Source organism: Pleurodeles waltl, chromosome 11, assembly GCF_031143425.1.
Source record: "Pleurodeles waltl isolate 20211129_DDA chromosome 11, aPleWal1.hap1.20221129, whole genome shotgun sequence".
NCBI classification, from domain to species: Eukaryota; Metazoa; Chordata; class Amphibia; order Caudata; family Salamandridae; genus Pleurodeles; species Pleurodeles waltl.
In genome coordinates this window covers 338,226,799-338,246,286 of record NC_090450.1, presented here as the reverse complement: position 1 = coordinate 338,246,286, position 19,488 = coordinate 338,226,799, and the positions used below count along the sequence as shown (strand labels likewise).

General features: G+C 47.9%; 1 protein-coding gene across 1 annotated transcript in view; it reads right to left on the bottom strand.

Annotated features, from left to right (window-relative positions):
- THAP4 (THAP domain containing 4) overlaps positions 1–19,488 on the bottom strand; it is a 424,173-nt gene that overhangs the window by 269,300 nt on the left and 135,385 nt on the right. The window contains exon 2 of the mRNA XM_069213628.1: positions 6,715–7,826. Coding sequence (XP_069069729.1) covers positions 6,715–7,826 — 1,112 coding nt within the window. The remainder of the gene's footprint in view (positions 1–6,714; positions 7,827–19,488) is intronic.

Below are 19,488 nucleotides of genomic sequence, written 5' to 3'. Positions count from 1 at the left end.
TTGTTGAGGATGTCAATTGCATGGCTCCGCACGCGACTGTCTGATGTCATTGTGGCAATAAGAAGTCCTTGTCGGTGTGCTGACATCAGTTTGAACATTTTTTACATGCCTTTGAGGCGAACAGGTGAATACCGACCTCACAAGAACAATATATATCAATCCAAATACAAATACAAACCACAATATCTGTTTATATAAAAAACACCAAAAACATATATACATTTATAATAAAAAGAAGTCTTGGTATGACCAGACAGGCAACGGGGAGGCGGGTGGGACTGTGAGGAATCCACAGGTAGCTACTGTATCCACCAGAAAAAGCGTTACCGAAGGTAAGTAATTTGTTCTTCTGATGGATACCACTACCTGTGGATTCCTTACCTTATGAACAGAATCCCAAGGAAGTCCCGCACTCGGAGGTGGGTGCCTGACTGGTCAAACCAAGAAATCCTGCAAAACAGAACGTGCAAAATGGCAGATCCTCCTAACTTCCGAGTCCGAGCAATAATGCTTTGCAAAAGTGTGGAGGAAAGCCCAAGTTGCGGTCTTACAAATTTCAACAACTGGGACACTTCCAACCAAGGCCGAAGTGGCAGATTTAGCCCGGATGGAATGGTCCCCAATACCTTCAGGAGGAACCTTCTTTGCTAGCAAATAACACATCTTTATGCAAAGAATGACCCACCTGGAAAGAGTTCTCTTGTGGACGGCTCTGCCCTTCATCTTGCCCACATATCCAACGAAAAGTTGATCATCAACTCTAAAGTCTCTTGTCCTCTCAATGTAGAAACTCAGAGCCCTTCTTGGATCCAAGCGATGAAGTCTTTCCTCCTCCTTTGATGGATGGGGAGGAGGGTAAAAGGACTAGAGTGTTATAGACTGACCCATATGAAAGGGAGTGACCACTTTAGGAAGGAAAGCCGCCCTGGTTCTCAGCACCACCTTGTCAGCATGAAAGGTTGTAAAAAGAGGGTTCACACTAAGAGGCTTAAGCTCACTCACATGTGAAGCTGACGTGATAGCTGTTAGGAAAACTGTTTTTAAAACTAAAAACCTCAACGGGCAAGAATGCATAGGCTCAAACAGTGAACCCATCAAAAAAGTCAGAACTAAATTAAAATCCCACTGAGGCATGACAAACAGAGTCGGAGAAAACTTGTTAGTCAAGCCTTTAAGGAAGCTAGTAACTTATAGGGGACTTAAACGAGGAAGGCTTATCAGGAAAGCAAAGAAAGGCAGACAGCGCTGACAAATAATCTTTCATAGTCGCAACTGCATACCCTTTCTGCGCCAAGGAAACGGCAAAAAGCAAAACATCAGACAAATCGGCCTTTAAGGGATCAATTTGCCTCTCTCCACACCAAGTAACAATTTTTGCCCATCTGTTGGCAAAGACAGTCTTGGTGGAGTGTCGCCTGGCCGATAAGATAACATCCACCACTTCTGGAGAAAGAAAAGGAACTCAGATTGCACTGTTCAATCTCCAGGCATGTAGGTGCAGTCTCTGGAGGTGGGGGTGTAGAACCTGCACCTGCAACTGCGAGAGGAGGTCTACCCTGTAAGTGAGAAGGAGCAGCAGGCACAGTGAGAGTTCGAGAAGGTCTGTCTACCACACCCTTCTTGGCCAATCTGGGGCTATTAAAATGACATGAGCCCGATCTTTGCGAATCTTCCTCAGAACTTGAGAAATCAAAGGTAATGGGGGGGGGGGGGAGGGGGGGAGACCACAAAAAGTAAATGGTCGCACAAAGACATCTGAAACGTGTCCCCCAAACACCCCCTGCACCGGATACTGGAGGCTGCAGAACGACAGGCAGTGTGTGTTCTCCTGAGTGGCAAACAGGGTTACCTGTGGAAATCTCCACATCCGGAAGATGTGAAGAACCAGGTCTGGATGGAGACACCACTCATGAGCGGCTGAGAAATGCCGACTGAGAATTTCAGCACGTACGTTGAGAACTCCGGCCAGATGGTTTGCTACTATGCAAATCCGACGGTCCAGTACCCAGGACTAGAGCCGCTGAGCCTCTATGCAGAGAAGGTACGACCCTACTCCTCCCTGCTTGCTGATGTACCACATCGCAGTAGTGTTGTCCGTCAAGACTTGAACTGACGGACTGCAAAGGGACCGGAGGAAGGCCTTGAGAGCCAGACGTATTGCCCGTAATTCTAACAGATTGATGTGAAACATCTGTTCCACTGGAGACCAACGACCTTTGATCTCCAGGTCCCCCAGATGAGCTCCCAACCCTAGAGTGGAAGCATCCGTTATGACCGTGGCCCTCGGAGGTGGTAGACAAAACAGCCTTCCTTGGGAAAGGTTGCCCTCCACAGCCCACCATCGTAGATTCAATGCTGTGTCTCTGGAGATAGTTATCGACTCCCTGAGATCTCCTTTGTGTTGAAACCACTGCTTGCGGAGGCACCACTGGAGAGCCCTCATGTGCCAATGTGCATGAGTGACCAATAGAATGCAAGAAGCGTACAGACCGAGCAGACGTAGGACCTTGAGGACTGGAACAGCCGCTCCTTTCTGAAACATTGGAATCAACGCCTGAATGTCCTGAATTCTCTGAGGAGGAGGGTAGACCTGATTCAATGTTGTGTCCAGTACTGCCCCTATGAACAGGAGGTGCTGAGAGGGCTCCAGGTGAGATTTGGACACATTTACTGTAAAGCCCAGGTTGAACAACAACTGGGTTGTCACTTGCAAGTCATGCAGCACGAGCTCTGGGGACCCGGCTTTGATCAGCCAATCGTCTAGGTAAGGAAATACAGATACTCCCGCTCTTCTTAGGTCCGCTGCAACCACTGCCATCACCTTCATGAAGACTCGAGGTGCGGAAGTAAGACCAAAAGGAAGGACCGCAAACTGGTAGTGTTGCAATCCTACCACAAACCCGAGATACTTCCTGTGCGACTTCAGAATGGGAATATGAAAATAAGCATCCTGCAAGACGACAGACAGCATCCATTCTTCCTTGTTCAGCGCACGAAGCACCTGTGCTAGGGTCAGCATTTTAAACCTCTCCTGTTTGAAGAACCAACTAAAAATCCTCAGATCCAGGATAGGCCTCAATCGACCATCCTTCTTGGGAATCAGGAAACACCTTGAATAACATCCCTGACCCTTCTCCTGCTCTGGGACCAACTCCACTGCACCTCCTGTTGAAGCAACAGAAGATGATCTTCCGTGCAAAACATGTAACGGGGAGGGATGTGAGGGGGAAACTCCTGAAGGGCATAACCTTTCCCCACAATATTCAGCACCCAAGAGTCTGATGTGATTAACTCCCACTTGTGGAGAAAACAAGATAACCATGAAAAATGGATAGAAAACTAGAACTGCTTTCCTTGATGGGCTCCCCCAGAGGAAGAGGATGAAGCAGAAGGCTGCTGAGTGGCTCCTCGCATCCTAACCCTCCCCCTACCTCTATAAGATCTGTAAAGAGGGTTGGCAGGCTGCTGAACGCTGGATTGTGGCCTTCCACGGAAAGAGGACCCCCGGCCAAAACCCCTGAACCTTCTAAAAGACCTGAGGGGTATAGATGATGAAGCTTGGAGTCCAAAAGACCTTGCAATAGGTCTGCTGTCTTTAAATCGTTCTAAAGCTGAGTCTGGTTTGTACCCAAACAACTTCGCTCCATCAACTCCAAAAAAGAGTTGTCTGAACATCTGTAGAGAAACCAGAAGCCCTGAGCCAGGTATGCCTCCTGGTTGCCACTGAAGTGCCCACTACCCTGGCAACCAAATCTGCTGTGGCCAAGCCAGACTGAATAACCTGCTTGGCTGCCGCTTGACTGTCCAACAGGAGTTCATCAAACTGTCCTTGCACATCCTGAGGCAATTTTGGCACAACAACTCTCGCCAAGTCCATCAGGGCCTGGATATACCTCCCCTGCAAACACGTAGCGTTGAAAGACTTCAAGGCCATACTGCACGAGCAGAAGAACTTTTTAGCTGTTTGCTCCATACGCTTAGACTCCCTATCTGAAGGAGTCACAGGGAAGGAACCAGGAGCAGCCCTCGCAGAACAAGAGGCTTGCCCCAACAAACTCTCGGGCATAGGATGCAGAGAAAGAAACTGCGGATCCCCAGGAGCAACTCTGTACCTCCTAGCCACAGTCCTGGAAACTGCTGGAGTCGTGACAGGCTTCCTCCAAATGTCCAGAATGGGCTCACTAAGGGCATCATTAAATGGGAGAAAAGGCTCAGAAGACGTGGCTGATGGATGTAACCCCTCTATTAAAATGTTTGTCTTCGTCTCTCATGCCGGCAAAGGAAGGTCCAAAAACTCAGCAGCCTTTCTTATTACACTGACGTAAGCAGCTGCCTGCGCTGAGAGCTTTCCAGGGGATGAGAAATCCCACTCACGGGTGTATCCAAGCCACTTGCAGAGTCTACGCCTTTAAATTCACCCATAGGCTCCGGAATTTCTCCTTCCTCCAACAGCTGTTGCCGATCCTCCTGCTTCTCCAAGAGCCTAAAGGCCCTTCTCCTCAACCTCAGTCTAGACTCCAAACATGGTGTCGACAGAGAATTAGCCGATGTCGACAACGCCGGCTTCAAAGCAGATGGACGCTCCAGCAGAGGAGAGGATGGAGAGACACTGTGGGTCAAACGAGATCCATCCAGTGCCGGCATCGACTCCATCAGCAGCATCATTCGGGGTGGTGAAGTCATGGGCGCCGAACCAGCACCTTCACCCGGATAGAAGGGTACAAACGAAGCCTGCTTGCATGGCGCCGGCGAACCCACCATACACGCTAACGGACCCGTGGGGCCAGCAGGCGCACCAGCAGGAGACATAGCTCTGTTAAAAATGCTAAACATAGGATTGAGGAACGCTGATGGATCCGCTCCCGGAGTCGGGAAGGCAGGAAACCTCTGCTCCTCCTAAGGCATCTGAATCGACTCTGATGCCTGCACACCCGACTCCTGACCCTGAGTGGACACAGGAGATAACTGACTCATAAGGTTCACCGGGCACTCAGAGATCTCTATCAATGTCTGCGCCAGAGAATCCTGTGGACTCGGAGACTGAGGAGTCACCGTATGACTGATGTCCCCACGCCGCATGGCGCCATCTCAGAGGGGACCGAGACCGGTCCCTGGAAGAACGGCGTTGAGATGCGTGCCAGCATTGCTTCTTATGCGACCTTGAGGAATTATGCGAAGAAGTACCCCTCGCCTTTGATCTTCGATGACCCCTTTTCTCCTTCTTAGCTTTTGCCAAGAAGAGCTTAGCCTCTCTCTCCTTCAAGGCCTTCAGGTTCATCCGCTGGCAGGACACACATCCCTCCACATCGTGGTCCGAGCACAGGCACCACAAGCAATTCTAATGAGGATGTGTCACCGACATGCGACCCCTGTACTTATAACAAGGCTTAAATCCTGATTTTTTTTGGGTGGAGATGGAGACATTTTAGCACTCAACAACAACTCCTCGAAACAGTAACTGTTCGAGTGGTAGGAAGAAAAAAAACGTTAGTGTCGAAGGTGCGGAAAAAAGAGAATTGACGTCAGCACGCCGGTGATGTCTACTTATTGTCACAATGACGTCAGACAGAGTCGCCTGTGAAGCTGTGCAATTGTGACGTCTTCGTCGACGTGGGGAGCAGGGAAGAAAATGTCCATTGTATGCTGGCGCATTGGAAGAATTCATAAGGTGAGGAATCCACAGGTAGTTGTATCCATCAGAAATGACACGTTATTGCTTTGCATGCTGGAGGTATAAATAAATAGCAGTATGGTGTTTTATTTTTGCATAAGATGGAACACAAGACTGCACAAATGCTCATGAGATATTTCTTACAATACTTCAGCATAGCACGGAAACCTTTCACAGTGCTCATGCAAAGTGGCTACAACCAGGATGTTGCTTTGCTCTTTCTCAGGCAGAGACGGTATTCATTCACTCCAGGATAAACCCTGCTCTAAGGACATCTGGTTGGCAATGTCTGCTACAAACAATGGGCCGCTAGCTGAGAATGCTTTACCCTTGCAACCAGATATGTGATTGCTTCATTCCACTTCTCACAGTGTCAGACCTTTTAGCTGCTAATAATTAATAGTAAATGATTTGTAGGAAAATGAAATACCAACTGAAACGTTAGCTTTTTTCATAACGTTCAGTTTTTATTTTTTGTTGCCACATTGAGTGTGATATTTTCTACCACTTTTCTGAATATATTCTTGGTTGGCAGTAAAAATGTCTAATAACACTAGTCCTGATGCTCTTAAAGTGTGATGATTCAGGACAGACTGTAAAATGAATGCATTTAGAATCTGCCCATCTCTGGCTCTATTGTCTGCTCTTTCAATCTGGATCCTTTTTCAGGTAAGTCAAAGGATCAGGCTATTGTGACAGCTACCTGTTTTTCTCCACTCATTATTTTACTACCTGTTCTGCCCAAAATCCAAGAAAAACTTACTATGTGTGACTAAGATTTCTTAGCAATACAACAGGCATGCCCGAGCGTTTCCTCGTGCTTAATGAAACCATCAATTCATAATATGCAATATACCAGGGGACGGCAAATTGAAAGCAAGAAAAATGGTTGTAACGGTGGGCACATCTCAAGCAGAAAGAGTTTCAAGCTCCCTACAAAACCCACAAGTCATATAGATCCATAATCAGAGACATATTTATATACAGCATTATTAAACATCTTTAAAACCTTTGACCATGAAAGAAGTGGGTGTGGCACTAACCAGAATCCCGGGCCCTCAAGCTGCTCCTCTGCGGCATGCTCAGCCTTTTGAGCTCTGCAAGTTTCTGGCGCAGCTTCTTGATGCGGCCATCTGAGCGGCTGGCTCTCTGGCGGAGGCTCTTCAATTCTCCATTCTTCTTGTCAACCTGCTCTCGAAGACAGCACACCTGGCTCTTGCTCTGCTTGGAGGAGAAACAGTATGTGTGAAGCCAGTCTATTTGTTTGCATGTGCCTGAGGCCGAGGCTATTGCCTCACTGACCGAAATCTGGCTGGGGTTAGCCTCTCCTTTCTCCCATGGTGAAGCCTCAGTGGCCAGCCACGGGGCTGGGTCTGTGGGAGGAGCAGAGGGGCTCTCAGGCTGATCCTGGCTGGTCGCACTCAGGGCTGAAGGAGGAGCACTGTCCATGGATACTTTCCCACCACCACTTAGCCCAACCTCTCTCTTGATCCTCTTCCTCTCAGGGGTCTCGCGGGTGAGGGGAAGCCGTTCCCGGCTGTGCCTTGAGGAGAAGCTGTAGGAATGTAGTGAGTCAATAAATTTGCATGCCCCCGAGACTGGGGGCGAGAAATCATCAATAGAGATTCCACTTGTGTCAGTCACCCAGCTCTCAATGTTAATGTCCATCTGGCTACTGCTCTCTATAGGGGACTGGGAGAGTTTCATAGCAGCCCCATTTTTCCCCAACGAGGGGTGGCCAGGGATCCCTTCTATCTGCACCTGGCTATTCTTTATCTTCATAAAGCCGATGTCCACATTATCTCTGCAGGTCAACAGGTTTTGCATATCCTTTTCTCCCCTCATGAGTTCACAACCAGAAACAAAAACCCCTTGTTGATCACTCTGGACCTCATCAAAAACTTCAACTTCTGGGGTCTCCAACTTCCTTCGGCGCCTGGCATAGACACAGGTGCTCTTTCGCTTCCGTGGACACTGGAAGATGGATGGCACAGCCGTGGCCTTCAGTAAACGGTGCTGGTCCTCTAGGCGCCTGGAGAAGCACTCCTGACCAAAGTGCTCACTGCACAGGAAGGAGTACTTAGTGGGGATCCAGTTGCTTCTCTGGACAGCTTTCAGCCACAGGCTGAGACGCTTGGAATCTTTTAATGGGAACCTGCAGGACAAGGAAGGTCAAAAGAGAAACAGGTCACACCATTTACTTGTCTGAAAACTAAAGAAAACAAGCGTTGGAAAAGTATGGCTCACAAATAAAAGTACCTCTTCAGTCATTAGCTGGTTTAGGCACTCAATGCCTCATCATACATGCACTGTGTCACCCATTCTTGGGCTTATAAATCCATTCATCCACCTCTAACTCATTCTTACTCATTCACCCTGCCACAATAAAACACACACACACAATTCATCATATGCAGGATTAAATAATAAAAGTAAAAGTAGGAAAAAAGAAAATATGCTGCTGCCTAAACATGGCAGGAATGTGCTTGTATTAAATAAAATTAAACACAGCAGCTGATAGCCATCTTATAATCATACTGTGCATTGCTTATTATTGTTTCAAAGTTCAAGCATGGCCTTGATAACACCACTGCATGAATGTCTCCTGGTTCAGAGGTAGTGACTGTGCGGAATGTGGTGCACTGCAGATGAAATGAGCAGCAAACGGCTCTTAAGCACTTTCTTAGGAATTGTATTATGCTGTAAAAAAATTAAATAAAAAGGAGAGCTAATTATAACTTGTGCCCCAGCCGTGCACTACCTATGACCTCACATATTACATCACTCATGACATGTTCTATGACATGATTTAAGACATTACTAATGGCGTCTCAAATAACATAATTGATGCCATCACTGTCTTGGGCAGATGCCCAAGTACTTGGTTTAAAAATGACTATGCTTTTAGTGTGTATTGACCTATGACTTTTGAATGCATTTGGGACATTTGGTCTCATTTGGTGGTTGAAACATAGGCCTGGGTAGGTGACAATCAGTCTTAAAAGATGTGGTCAATGATATAATTGTGCAAGTTGCTGCCTTTTCGTCACAAAGTCTGTAGTTTGAAACCCAGCTGCATGACTTGACCAAATTGTGTGATCCTGGGCAAATATTTTCTTCCTATGCCTTACTTACCATGGCTTAGGGCAATTCAATTTGCTGTTTGAAGGCATATGCCATAAGAGTGAAAGCATACCAGTCAAGCGGCAATCATGTGACAGTTTCAAAGGAACATGTTTAAGAGGAAAGTTGGCAGCACTCCTGAATTGTTTTCAAAACAGGCATTGCAACTTTCTTTCACATTTCGTATACCACTATAGCTTTCATAGTTGTTTGTAATAGTGGAAGGATTTGTTCATTTGTCCTCTTCACATTGGTGTTAATGGTTCGAGCTGGGCTGTTCTCATATGGGACAGTGTCAAGACTAATTTGCACATGGCTTGGTCCAAACTGGGGTGGCGTGGTGAGCAAAAGAACTGATTGATTAAACCCAGATCTGTGACTGGGGTCGAATGTTTGATTGGTTCCGCATTCTATCCGTCATTTGTGTTAGCTTGCTAACATAAAAATAGAGCCGCAGAGCCTGGCAGTTTTCCTATTCGTTCAGTTATTACAGGCTCCTATGAATGGGGTTTCATTTTTGTCAGTCTTTAAAGAAGCTCTTTGGAGATGTAGCTCCGCATTTGTTTATGCCTATTTGTGGTTTCTGATGCACATTTGATTTTTCACTCTTGGTGGTTTGCTGCACATTTGATTTTGTTCATTGGGCGGCTAAATAACTGCCAAGATGACAAAGGTATTGCTTCACAGTACATTTACTCGCTTTCTTAGACGTACTTACATCACACCCAAACACCCACCCATATGCATCTCTTCATTGTCGCATTTGTCTCTGGTTCATGACGTATTATCGACCGTAATGACACTTTAGCCAATACAACTTTGCAGTCATGGATTTATTCTTTCACTTTTCTTATATCTTTTGTATTCTTATTATATATGTATTATATGTTTTATTATTATACAGTATTTATTTTACGTGATTAGGAAACGATGTATACACTAAGAAGGCCTTCCATGTTAAAGCAATTTCAGGTACTTTTTTTGCAGTTTTCCGTTCAAATATATTTGGCATTTACATGAAAAAAAAATCTGTATGTGTGTCCAACTTTGATAAATATATGTAGAAAACGCAGGGATCAAATACGTTCTGGATTTCTGTAAGAAATGAGCCAATAAAGCTGCTTGGAGCTTCTGTAACATGTTTCTGAACAGTGAGGTTGTATGATCTTTGTTTTTTGCCCCAAGGATTTAAAATTTCTACCTATACAGTGGCTTCCTTGGTGCCAAATCAACACCCTGTCCTGTCACACCACTTCTGATGTCACATATATCAAAGGGCGCGTTTTATAGCTCAGTCGCCCACGCACGCCCTAAATCCGGGAATCTTCATACTGCAGCACAAGCGCTACTTGGTCATTGTCTGCTTATATTATGCGACACAAAGGTCAAGTCACTCAGAACGGTCAGCTACAGCCAAGAAAAACTCGACAGCTTTTCAACTTTACATCTCTCAACACAGACAAAAAAATATGCAGGCGAGCAGGGCGCCCTCCAAAACGTACGAGCGCATTTGAGGACTTCAGCATGATTTGCCCGCCCAGAAAGTACAGGAAGAAGCAGGGCGAGGGCCCACGCAAGGAAGAATGGAATGCTTTCAGAACGGGAAAAAAAAGTAACAGAGAGCCAACAGAAGGCATGGGAAAGCCCCTCTAGCAAAAACTCCATTTCAAAAGTGAAAGAGCAGAAGTCGCAAAAACGGATAACGGCTGTAAAAGAAGACAGTCTTTTTGAGTCACTCGAGCTTGTGTCTTTTTATTTCACTTAAGCTGTGGTGAGTTAGGACAACTATCCATAGCAGCAGCAGGAAAATAGGGTTATAAAACAGCTACTTGAAGGTGATCGGCAACATAGTATTGACTATGATAAAACTAGGGCGGCAGTGCCATGCATCGTGGGTTAGACTAACGCAAATCCTTAATCATTACTGAAATCCCGCTCCGGACCATTTGTCAAGGAATGCTGGAGCTCCTATGAGCTCAGCAGCGCTCATTCGCTATATGTCAGCATGTACTAAAACTTGATTTGCCCACGTTTTCATTAAGACCCACAGTCGGGGTTTAGCAGCTGGCAGCAGCAGCAGCACCCAATCAGATGAGGAGCGGTGGGTGTCCTTGTCACAAGCCATACTGTGTGATGGGGCCTGCAGAGGGATTGTGCATTGCACAGCTGTGGCGGAGGACCCCGGGAGTTAAACAGCCAAAGATAGCTCAGCCAGCTGCACCTAGCTTCATAGTCAACACAATAGTCTGTAAAGGGGCATTCTTTCCACCCGGAGGAGTTCAGGGGCAGTGCTGCAGAGCCAGAAGGTGACCCAACAGCTCAGGAAACCAAGCGAGGAGCCTGACAATCTGTTGTAGGCAGGGAGGGATTGGCAACGCAGGCAGTCGGGCATTGGCCGATGGGCCGGTGTCTCACTGCCCTTTGTGGGCCGGTTTGTTTTTCTCCTTGCCAGCTCACAGAGGGCACTGGATATGGTAAACGGAGCAGCCTCGCACTGGAGTCCTGTGAAGTTGCAGTTCATCGATCGGCGGCTGTGGCCTCTCCTTGACACCCTCCCCTGCTGGGCAATCACCCTGAGGCAATGGTGAGCTGGGGAGGGGTTGATTATGTGCAAGATTCTGCCTGCCTGCCTGAAGGCAAGGTGCTGCTATGGCATTGAACCATTCTCACCTCGGCCCCCAGCCCATAACTCCCGCACTTGTCTCACTCCAGTCTTTTACACTGCCCAACTATTGCCCCGCTGCCTATGGAGTTTGAAACAAAACACTGGGCAACACTTATCCGTAGATGTAACTTGTCCGCTTTTATTGACAAGAACGGTTGTGTGATTGCTCATATGAATTTAAAATCAATTGGTGTGGCGGGCATTAATTTCACTGCAAATTCACTCATGATGCAAATACTGTAAATACAATCATACCACTTATTTGGTGACATCATAATTCAAGCAAAAAACACTTAAAAAAATAATTCAAAATTAGAAATGCAGAAATAGCAGTGACAGATCGGCCTTTGAGTCCTGGACTCTGTTTGTCATGTCTATTTGACCCATTAATGTATTTAGGCAATCCCACATTTCGCTCTGGAGGTGGCTCATTCCATACTGTTCGTTTTACCACATTTTTCCGAAGGGGGTAGCCTCTAATTTTTTGGATTAGGCCCAACTCGCTACCTGGCTTGTACCTGTGCCCTGCCATCCGTCCTGGTGGGTCTGGGCTGCGAGTGCCATGTTCCACTTACTCCCCTTAGCTGGCCTCCTTTCACCCTGGCGTAAGGCATCCCCAGGTGTGAGGCCTCCCATTTGCACGCTGCCTTACTAGGTGTGCTTATCGTCCATTTTGGTAAAACCTCTTTTAAATTCCATCATGCTGCCTGAGAGGCTTACGTCTCCGGGCAGCTCCCCCCATTTTTTTTTTTATATGCAGCCTAACTGTGCCATGCCTGCAGTCAGGTTTGCCCAGAAAATACCCATCCCTTCAGATGATAGGTGCACTCCGCCTGGTGCATATAAATCTGGCCGTCTGGGGTGGATTAAACCATGGCGTATGCTCTCCAACCCATTTGCTCTGCAGTACTTGCAGACCGCTATATGTTCAGTTTCCTTCGGGAATTGTCCACTGCCTTGTTTGATAAAGCCCCTCGCCAATTGATCCTGGGGATTATTTCTGACCAAATGGTATTTTCCCATTGCATTGTTATTTCCATCAAACTTTGCCTGATCTCACCCAGGCGGACCTTTCTCCCCACTGTGGCCAAGTCCTTACCCCCCAGGTGTATGACTATAATATCCGGGTGTCCCTGCGCTGACTCCAGCAAACCTCGCACTGCCTGTGAAAGCTTTGTCCACTTCATGCCGGGTGAACCCCACCATCTGATTCTACTTGTCGTTGACCCTCTGCTCGTTATTGACGTTCTGTTTCCACCATGCCTGTAGTCTAGAAATGAAGGAGTGCCCGACCAACCATACTGTCTTGGGTGGTGTATCTGTCAATACAATCAGAGAAATTTCCATCTATACCATATTTGGTAGTATGTAACTTTTGTAAGCGTTGGATCGCCACCTCCCCACCACTTTAATGGTGTTTTCTTCTAGCCCAAATTCTGCTGCTGTTGTAGCTGCCCCTATGCGGAAAGCGTGGGAACCAAAGAATGCTGGTGCCATGCCTCCATGCCTTAATGCTTTGCGCATGACTGCAGAGAACTGGAATCTGCTCAACCAGTCCCCGCTTTTGTGTACAAATAGAGGGCCTGGTGAAGTGGGGCGTGTCCTCAGGTAATCATTTATGCCGCAGACCGGGCAATACTTTGTTTGGTTTATGCATTTGAGCTCAATCCAGGTACCCCTGCCTTGTTGGTCTGTTCGTGATCTCCTCAGTAAAAAACGCACCCTGTCTGAATCTGGTCTGCAATCCTCGACCTAAAGGCAGCTGTCACCGCCCATTCTTCTTGCTGTGGCTACTGACTTGCCTATACGAAACGCCCCAAAGAAAGCTGTGGCAAATGCTGTCCTGAATAGGCCCCATTCATACGGGTTGTCTGCCACTGTCTCCAGTGCAACTATCAGTAGAGTCAGTTTGTTGAAATCTATGGGGTGTCTTTTATCCTTCCTAGGTCCCTGGAGCCGTCTCCAGCCCTTCATAGCTGTTTTAATGTAACGTGAGGCCGTGGGATCTGTGCCCGTCCGTATCTTAGAAAAATGGGCCACTGCTGCCAGGTGGGCTTGAGCCCAAGCCTTCGTTCTCCCCTGCTGGTAAGCCCATTTGATGAAACGCTCCACTGTTAGTGTGGTTGCCAAACAGCGACAAACAGATGTCCGGGCACTCATGAATAAACGTTCAGTCCTCCAATTGTGTCAAGACTTGGTAAGTCATCGAATATGAGTCGGACCAGGATAGTAGGCAAAGTTCAATTTAATCTTGAAATGCAAGATCCATTAAAGTCAACATAACCGTCCTTGGAAACCAATGTCCAGAATGCAACAACAGCCAACACGTGTTTCATCCTATGAGATAAATAATCTCAAAGACTTCATCTGGGTGCTTGCCTTCCGCTCAAATAAACTATGCCCAAGCCGTTGTGCAAGGAATATAGAAATGATTTTCGCTCGCCACCAACTGAGCAAAGCAAAGGAGCTCAGTTGGTGGCAAGCGAAAATCATTTCTAGTATTGACAATCCCGCTCCGCCAGCTCCCACAGACCTTCCGGGAAAGGTGTCATCACACGGCATGCTTCTGGGGCTAGCTTCCTGAATCTGTCCATCTGGAAACGAGAGAGCGTCTGCCCGTGAGTTTTTTTTATGCCCTGCACATGTCTAGCCCGGATGTCCAGGTTCCCCCTGAGTTGGATGCTAACCAGCCACCTCAAAAGCCTCAGTGTGTCAGGGCAGGAGGCTGACCCTCTGTTTATGGCTAGCACCACACCTGATCGTTAGCTTCATGTTCTGCAGTTTGTGCTTCCAGACTGTCATGGCTACTACTATGGAAAACAGCTCCAAAAATGTGATGTTCCTGGTGATCCCCCATTTTGTGCCACCTGTCCAGCCATTTGCCAGCGCACCACTCCTTTCCTAACAGCGCCCCAAAGCCACAGCTGCCGCCGCCATCTGCGAATAGCGATATATCCCTGGCAGATATCCAGCCTTCTCTCCAAATGAGTAGACCATTGAATTGGTCTAGGAAGGAGTCCAACATGGCCAGGTCACTTTTTACTCCTGCGCCCAGCCTGACATGGTGGTGTTTCTCTCGCAGACCAGCAGTCACTCTGCATAGCCGCTTTGCGAAAATTCTCCCTGCTGGGATGACCCTGGTTGCAAAATTGAGCTTTACAACCATCCTTTGTAGTTCCCACAGGGTGGCTTTATGTTTCCCTTGCAAAGCTTTGATCTCTGCCCTTAGTTCCGCCACCTTCTCTTCCGGGATCCTTGACGTTCCCGCAGCTGAATCTAACTCGATGCCCAGGAAAACCAGTGATGTTGCTGGGCCAACTGTCTTCTCTGCTGCCAGTGGGACCCCCTATTTCTTCTAATAATTCTTGAAGACCACAGTAGGCTGGAGCATTCGCCTGTGCCTGGTTTTCTCAAATCCTCTCACTAACGGTTCTGCCTCTTTTTTGTTGTAATATCCGTTGGCTAGTTTTCTCAGAAATTGTGTGTTAATAGGTGACTTGGCCAGTTTGTAATTTCCCAGGCTAACCGCCTGCACTTGTGGTGATAGAACATTCTCAATTTTTTGTTTTCTTTTCTTTCTTGTCTGATCTATATTTGTTCTTCCTGCACATTGATGCTGGGTGTTCCCGCCCCCCCCCCACATGTTGAGCAGCTGTGTCTGAACTTGCAGCTTTGCCCCCAGGTGCAGTCACCGTTTCAAACTTCCAACAGATTGCCTGTGTTCCCTTTTCTTCTTGACCTTTTGTGCTGTGCCAAGGCTTGTACCTATGAAATGATTTGAGTTCCTCATGTTTCCCCTTGAAATGCACATTCCGAAAGGGCTGCTTTCCCCTCCCAGACCAGGTTTTAACCTCTTTTGCCACCAACATCTTATGTATGTAGCTAGAAACGTCCTCCTCGTTCCACTCCATTTCTGGGTGGGCCTGCATTTTCAGCCTAAAACTTTTATCATACTCTAACCATATGTCCCCTGGGAACTGGCGGTGCGCCTTGTGTATTTTGGACTCATATAACCAGAGGTCCGTCGCGCAGCACAGGATTTTTTCTACGATAATGCAAGCCATGATCCTGAAGGCATCCAACCAATTCTCAAAATTCCTTTCTTTCCTGGCTCTCTTCCGTTCCTTCCTGTCCTCATCCTTCTTATCACACACTGTTAAATCCAGATCTTCTGACTGAATTTCTAGGAGTGAGAAAATGTCTATGAATTCTTTATGCCATATTCTTTCTTTTACAGTTGAAGGGATGGCGGTTGCCAGGCCGGCCGACCTTGTTGTCATGGCGGGGGGCCTAGCGATGGCCTGATGTATGACTCAGGAGGTTGTCCTATTGACTTAATGGGGGCTGCTTCCTTGCCAACTATACCCCAAGCCAGCGTGGGGTTCCCGGCTGCGGCCTGCTGGTCTCTAACTGTGTGTGCAACTGGCCCCTCCTTTTTATTTGGGCTCTTATGACTCCCCCCTGTTGCTGCGCCTTCTAACCTTAGCCCAGCTCTGCTGCCACTTAACAATGGTGCGAAAGACTTAAAACATTTTTTGTTTATTTCCCTTATATGCTCACCCTCAGTTGGTCTACCCAAACAGCTCGTCACTGGTACTCCTTGCGCTGCTGGTGCTGTGGTGGCCTGGCATGTTCCCCTCGGTCTTTTGGTCACCTTCTTCGATGGTTTCCCCTCAGTTCTGTGCCTTTTGCTTGTCTTGGGTGCCAGTATAGGTCCTGCGTCGCTGGTGTCCTCCGTTGTATGCAGGCCATCATGCTCAGTCATAAGTGTTAGTTGCCCCTCGTCGCTTCTCTCCTCCATTTTTGCACGCAACCAGTCCTTACCGCGCTTCATGGCTTCTGACGTCATACGTGGCAACATTATTTCTAGGTTGTCTTGTTGCTCGACCACCACTATTTCTTCCATGCTGTCAGGTGATGGTCGGATCATGCGTTCTTTTTGTTACTTTTTTGGGGGGATTGTCCCTTCTACCCCTTTTCTGCAATGTCTTGCTGGCCGGATGAGGAAGGAAAAAAACCCTTTGCGAGGATCACACTTGGGGCCCCACCTCCAGCTGGAGCAAGATTGTTGTCTTGGGTTGCTTAGCGACGTAGGACGGTCCCGTGTTCTGCCGCCTTAACAGCTATTGCAGCGCGTCCGCAAACCGGTCGGTGGATGAAAAACAGTTAGTAAATCACGTGCGGTCCGTGCTCTGTTGGCATAATAGGGGGGGGTTTCTGTACGGGGAAGCCCCTGAGTGTATCGCAGCGTGACCAAAATCAGGCTTCTAAAATGCTAAAACAAAGGATTCGCCCAGGTTGAGCGCGGTCGCGTCACCCACATAGGGCGGTCCTGTGCTCCGGAACTGAGATGTCTGATCTGTGGTGTCACGTCGCCTGCTGAGGCGGTCCACTAGAAAGAGGGGGGGGGGGGGGGGGGGGGGAAGGGGCTGATTGCTGCCTAGTCAGTTTCACTCGCAGTGTTATGCGCCTTACGACAACAAGAGCCCGCATGGTCGCGTCGCCCGTGGGCAGTCCCACGCGGTCTCCCAATGCAGAAATTGAGTCACGGCGTCGGCGTGCCTAGTCCCAAGCAGGAGACCGAGTGGTTGCGTCGCCCGTGGGCGGTCCCACAAATACTCCCAAGGTGCCCGGTACCTGCTTTCTTGGGTCCCGTCATCTGTTCAGCTCGCTTCCCTTCTTGCTGTGGTAGTTGGTCGGGGCGGTCCCACGCGGTCTCCCAAGGCGTAGATTGGCTCACGGCGTCGGCACGCCTGTACCCACCAGGAGACCGAGTGGTCGCGTCGCCCGTGCCCGGTACCTGCTTTCGTCCGAACGGATCGCCTCCCTTCTCGCCGTGGCAAATGGGGCGGTGTTAGTTGGGGGCGCGGTGTCCCCGTGTTCTTTCCGAGAGGGGCAAAGGATAATCCAGACGCTGCACAAAGGTTTCGTCGAGAGGAGGTGTGATAGCAAGAGCCGAAGGTAGGAAAGTCGTCTTCTTCGTTCCTTTCTGCGCGCCGTCCAGGAATCGTCTGTGTCCCTCCTGAGGACGGTGCGCTCCTTAAATGTCCCCCTCACCCCTTACCTGAAAAAACCTCGGTTCCTTATTGGGGGGGTTTGAATGATTCGGGCCCCCCCTTTGGCCTTATAGTTCTTCGCACCTTCTTCCCCCTTTGTTGCTTGCGGTGGGGGGAAGGGGGCCCTGACTACACGGGCACAACCTGCCCGAGATACCGGTTTGACCGGTCCATTCCAGGTCCAAGGCGGCCGTTATGGCGCCGGCCCATTATCTTATCCAGGTGACTGATTGACACCTGATATGTTCGATATAAGTCAATAAGGACGCTCAATGAAGGACCACACGCCTATTATGAACACAATTTAACTTTACTAGAATTTTCAGGAAAATGTATGCATTTGGCAAATCAACGAAGTAGAATGAAAATCAGCAATAAAGAGCATCTATTTATATATGATCAAAGAGTTCATGGACATCTATTTATATATGAGCAAAGAGTTCATTGACAGATATAAGCTTTGATTAACTGTATACGAAACGCATATTTCAATTACTGCAGCAAGCTCACATTAAGATGTTAAGGAAGCACAATATAAATGAGCTGAATCCTTCAGATTATAAACATAGTGCAAGCATAATAATCAATCAGAATAGAGCAGAGAAACAAAGGCCTTTCATCCCTGGGTGGAACTTAACTTGATCCACAAACGCTGGGAAGCCCTCTACCGCCCGCTTGGACCTCTCTCCCCCTCGAGCGTCACGGACCCTAAACAGCAAAAACAGAGAGGCAGCGCTGTGGGCTTGGCGATGGCAGCTTTCACAACCCCATCTACGAGCTTCAATCCCCTCACCCGCGCTTCATTGCTTAAATAACCTGAAGCTTGGATTCTATCCCTTTCTCGCATCTTCCAGCTATGTTTTCAGCACATGTCCCTTGGCTGCACTGCCGTGCCCTAGCCATTGTTTTTTCCATCTTTTTCGTGTACTCCCTTTCCCAGGGTTAAGACGACCTTCATGTCTCTCTCCTACACATCCTGCTTCTTACACATGCAGCTGCAAATAATTTTATCTATGGAATGTTAGAAAACAAACTTGAAAACAACATCGTGGACTTTTCCACGTTGTTTCAGGTTTCAGCAGGCATCACGCTCATTTACACTGTTCAAGCTAATTAACCCTTTGCGTAACAATGTCTTCCGCACCTTTCCCTATACTGATCACCCATTATGCCCCCTTTGGGGGCGGCCTTTGCTCTAAACAATGCTTTTCCTTGCCACCTCGCCCCAAAGCACTTCACATTCCCCAGGGTGGGCGGGGGAGAGTGGGTTTATGCTGGGGCCTCGCTGTGGGGGCCAGGTGATGTTGTGGCCTTAGGCCGTCTTCACCTTAGCCCCCACCTGCTCCATGGAAGGCCCAGCAGCTGTGTTTTGCCTTAATCCCCTCCCCTGCCAGGCCACTGCCCTGAGGCAATAAAGGGCTTGAGTAAAAGAAGGGGCTTTGCTGTTGTTCTGTAGGGCGCTGGCTCTAGGGCAGAGGTCTTCAAACTGGGGGGTGGGCCTCAAGTGATCACAGGGGGGGGCGCCAAACGCTGGCCAAAAGAAATATTATACAGATAACATGCCTTTGTTTTAAGCAGAAGCATGTTATTGCAGGTTTAAAAAGGTAACAGTACTTCACTGCAATGTTTAAATAGGTTTAGACATATTTAAACATTGCCATCTTTCTGAAATAATTGGGAAAAATTCTGAGGGGGGGGGGCCAAAGATTTTTATTTTTCAACTGGGGGGGGGGCGCGGTATGAAAAAGTTTGAAGGCCACTGCTCTAGGGGATGCTTGCTTCCAGCTAAATTTCAGGCAACAATAAAAATGTCGAGATTCATGATTAATGTTCTTTCTGGAGAAAGATCATAGTTATGTCTAGTGGAAGTTTTGGCCCATCATAAAAGGGTGACTATGTAAAAGGGTTAATATGTCTGCTACAAAGAACGTGTACCAATCAGATTGCAAAGTGCATATAATTAAAACGGTCAG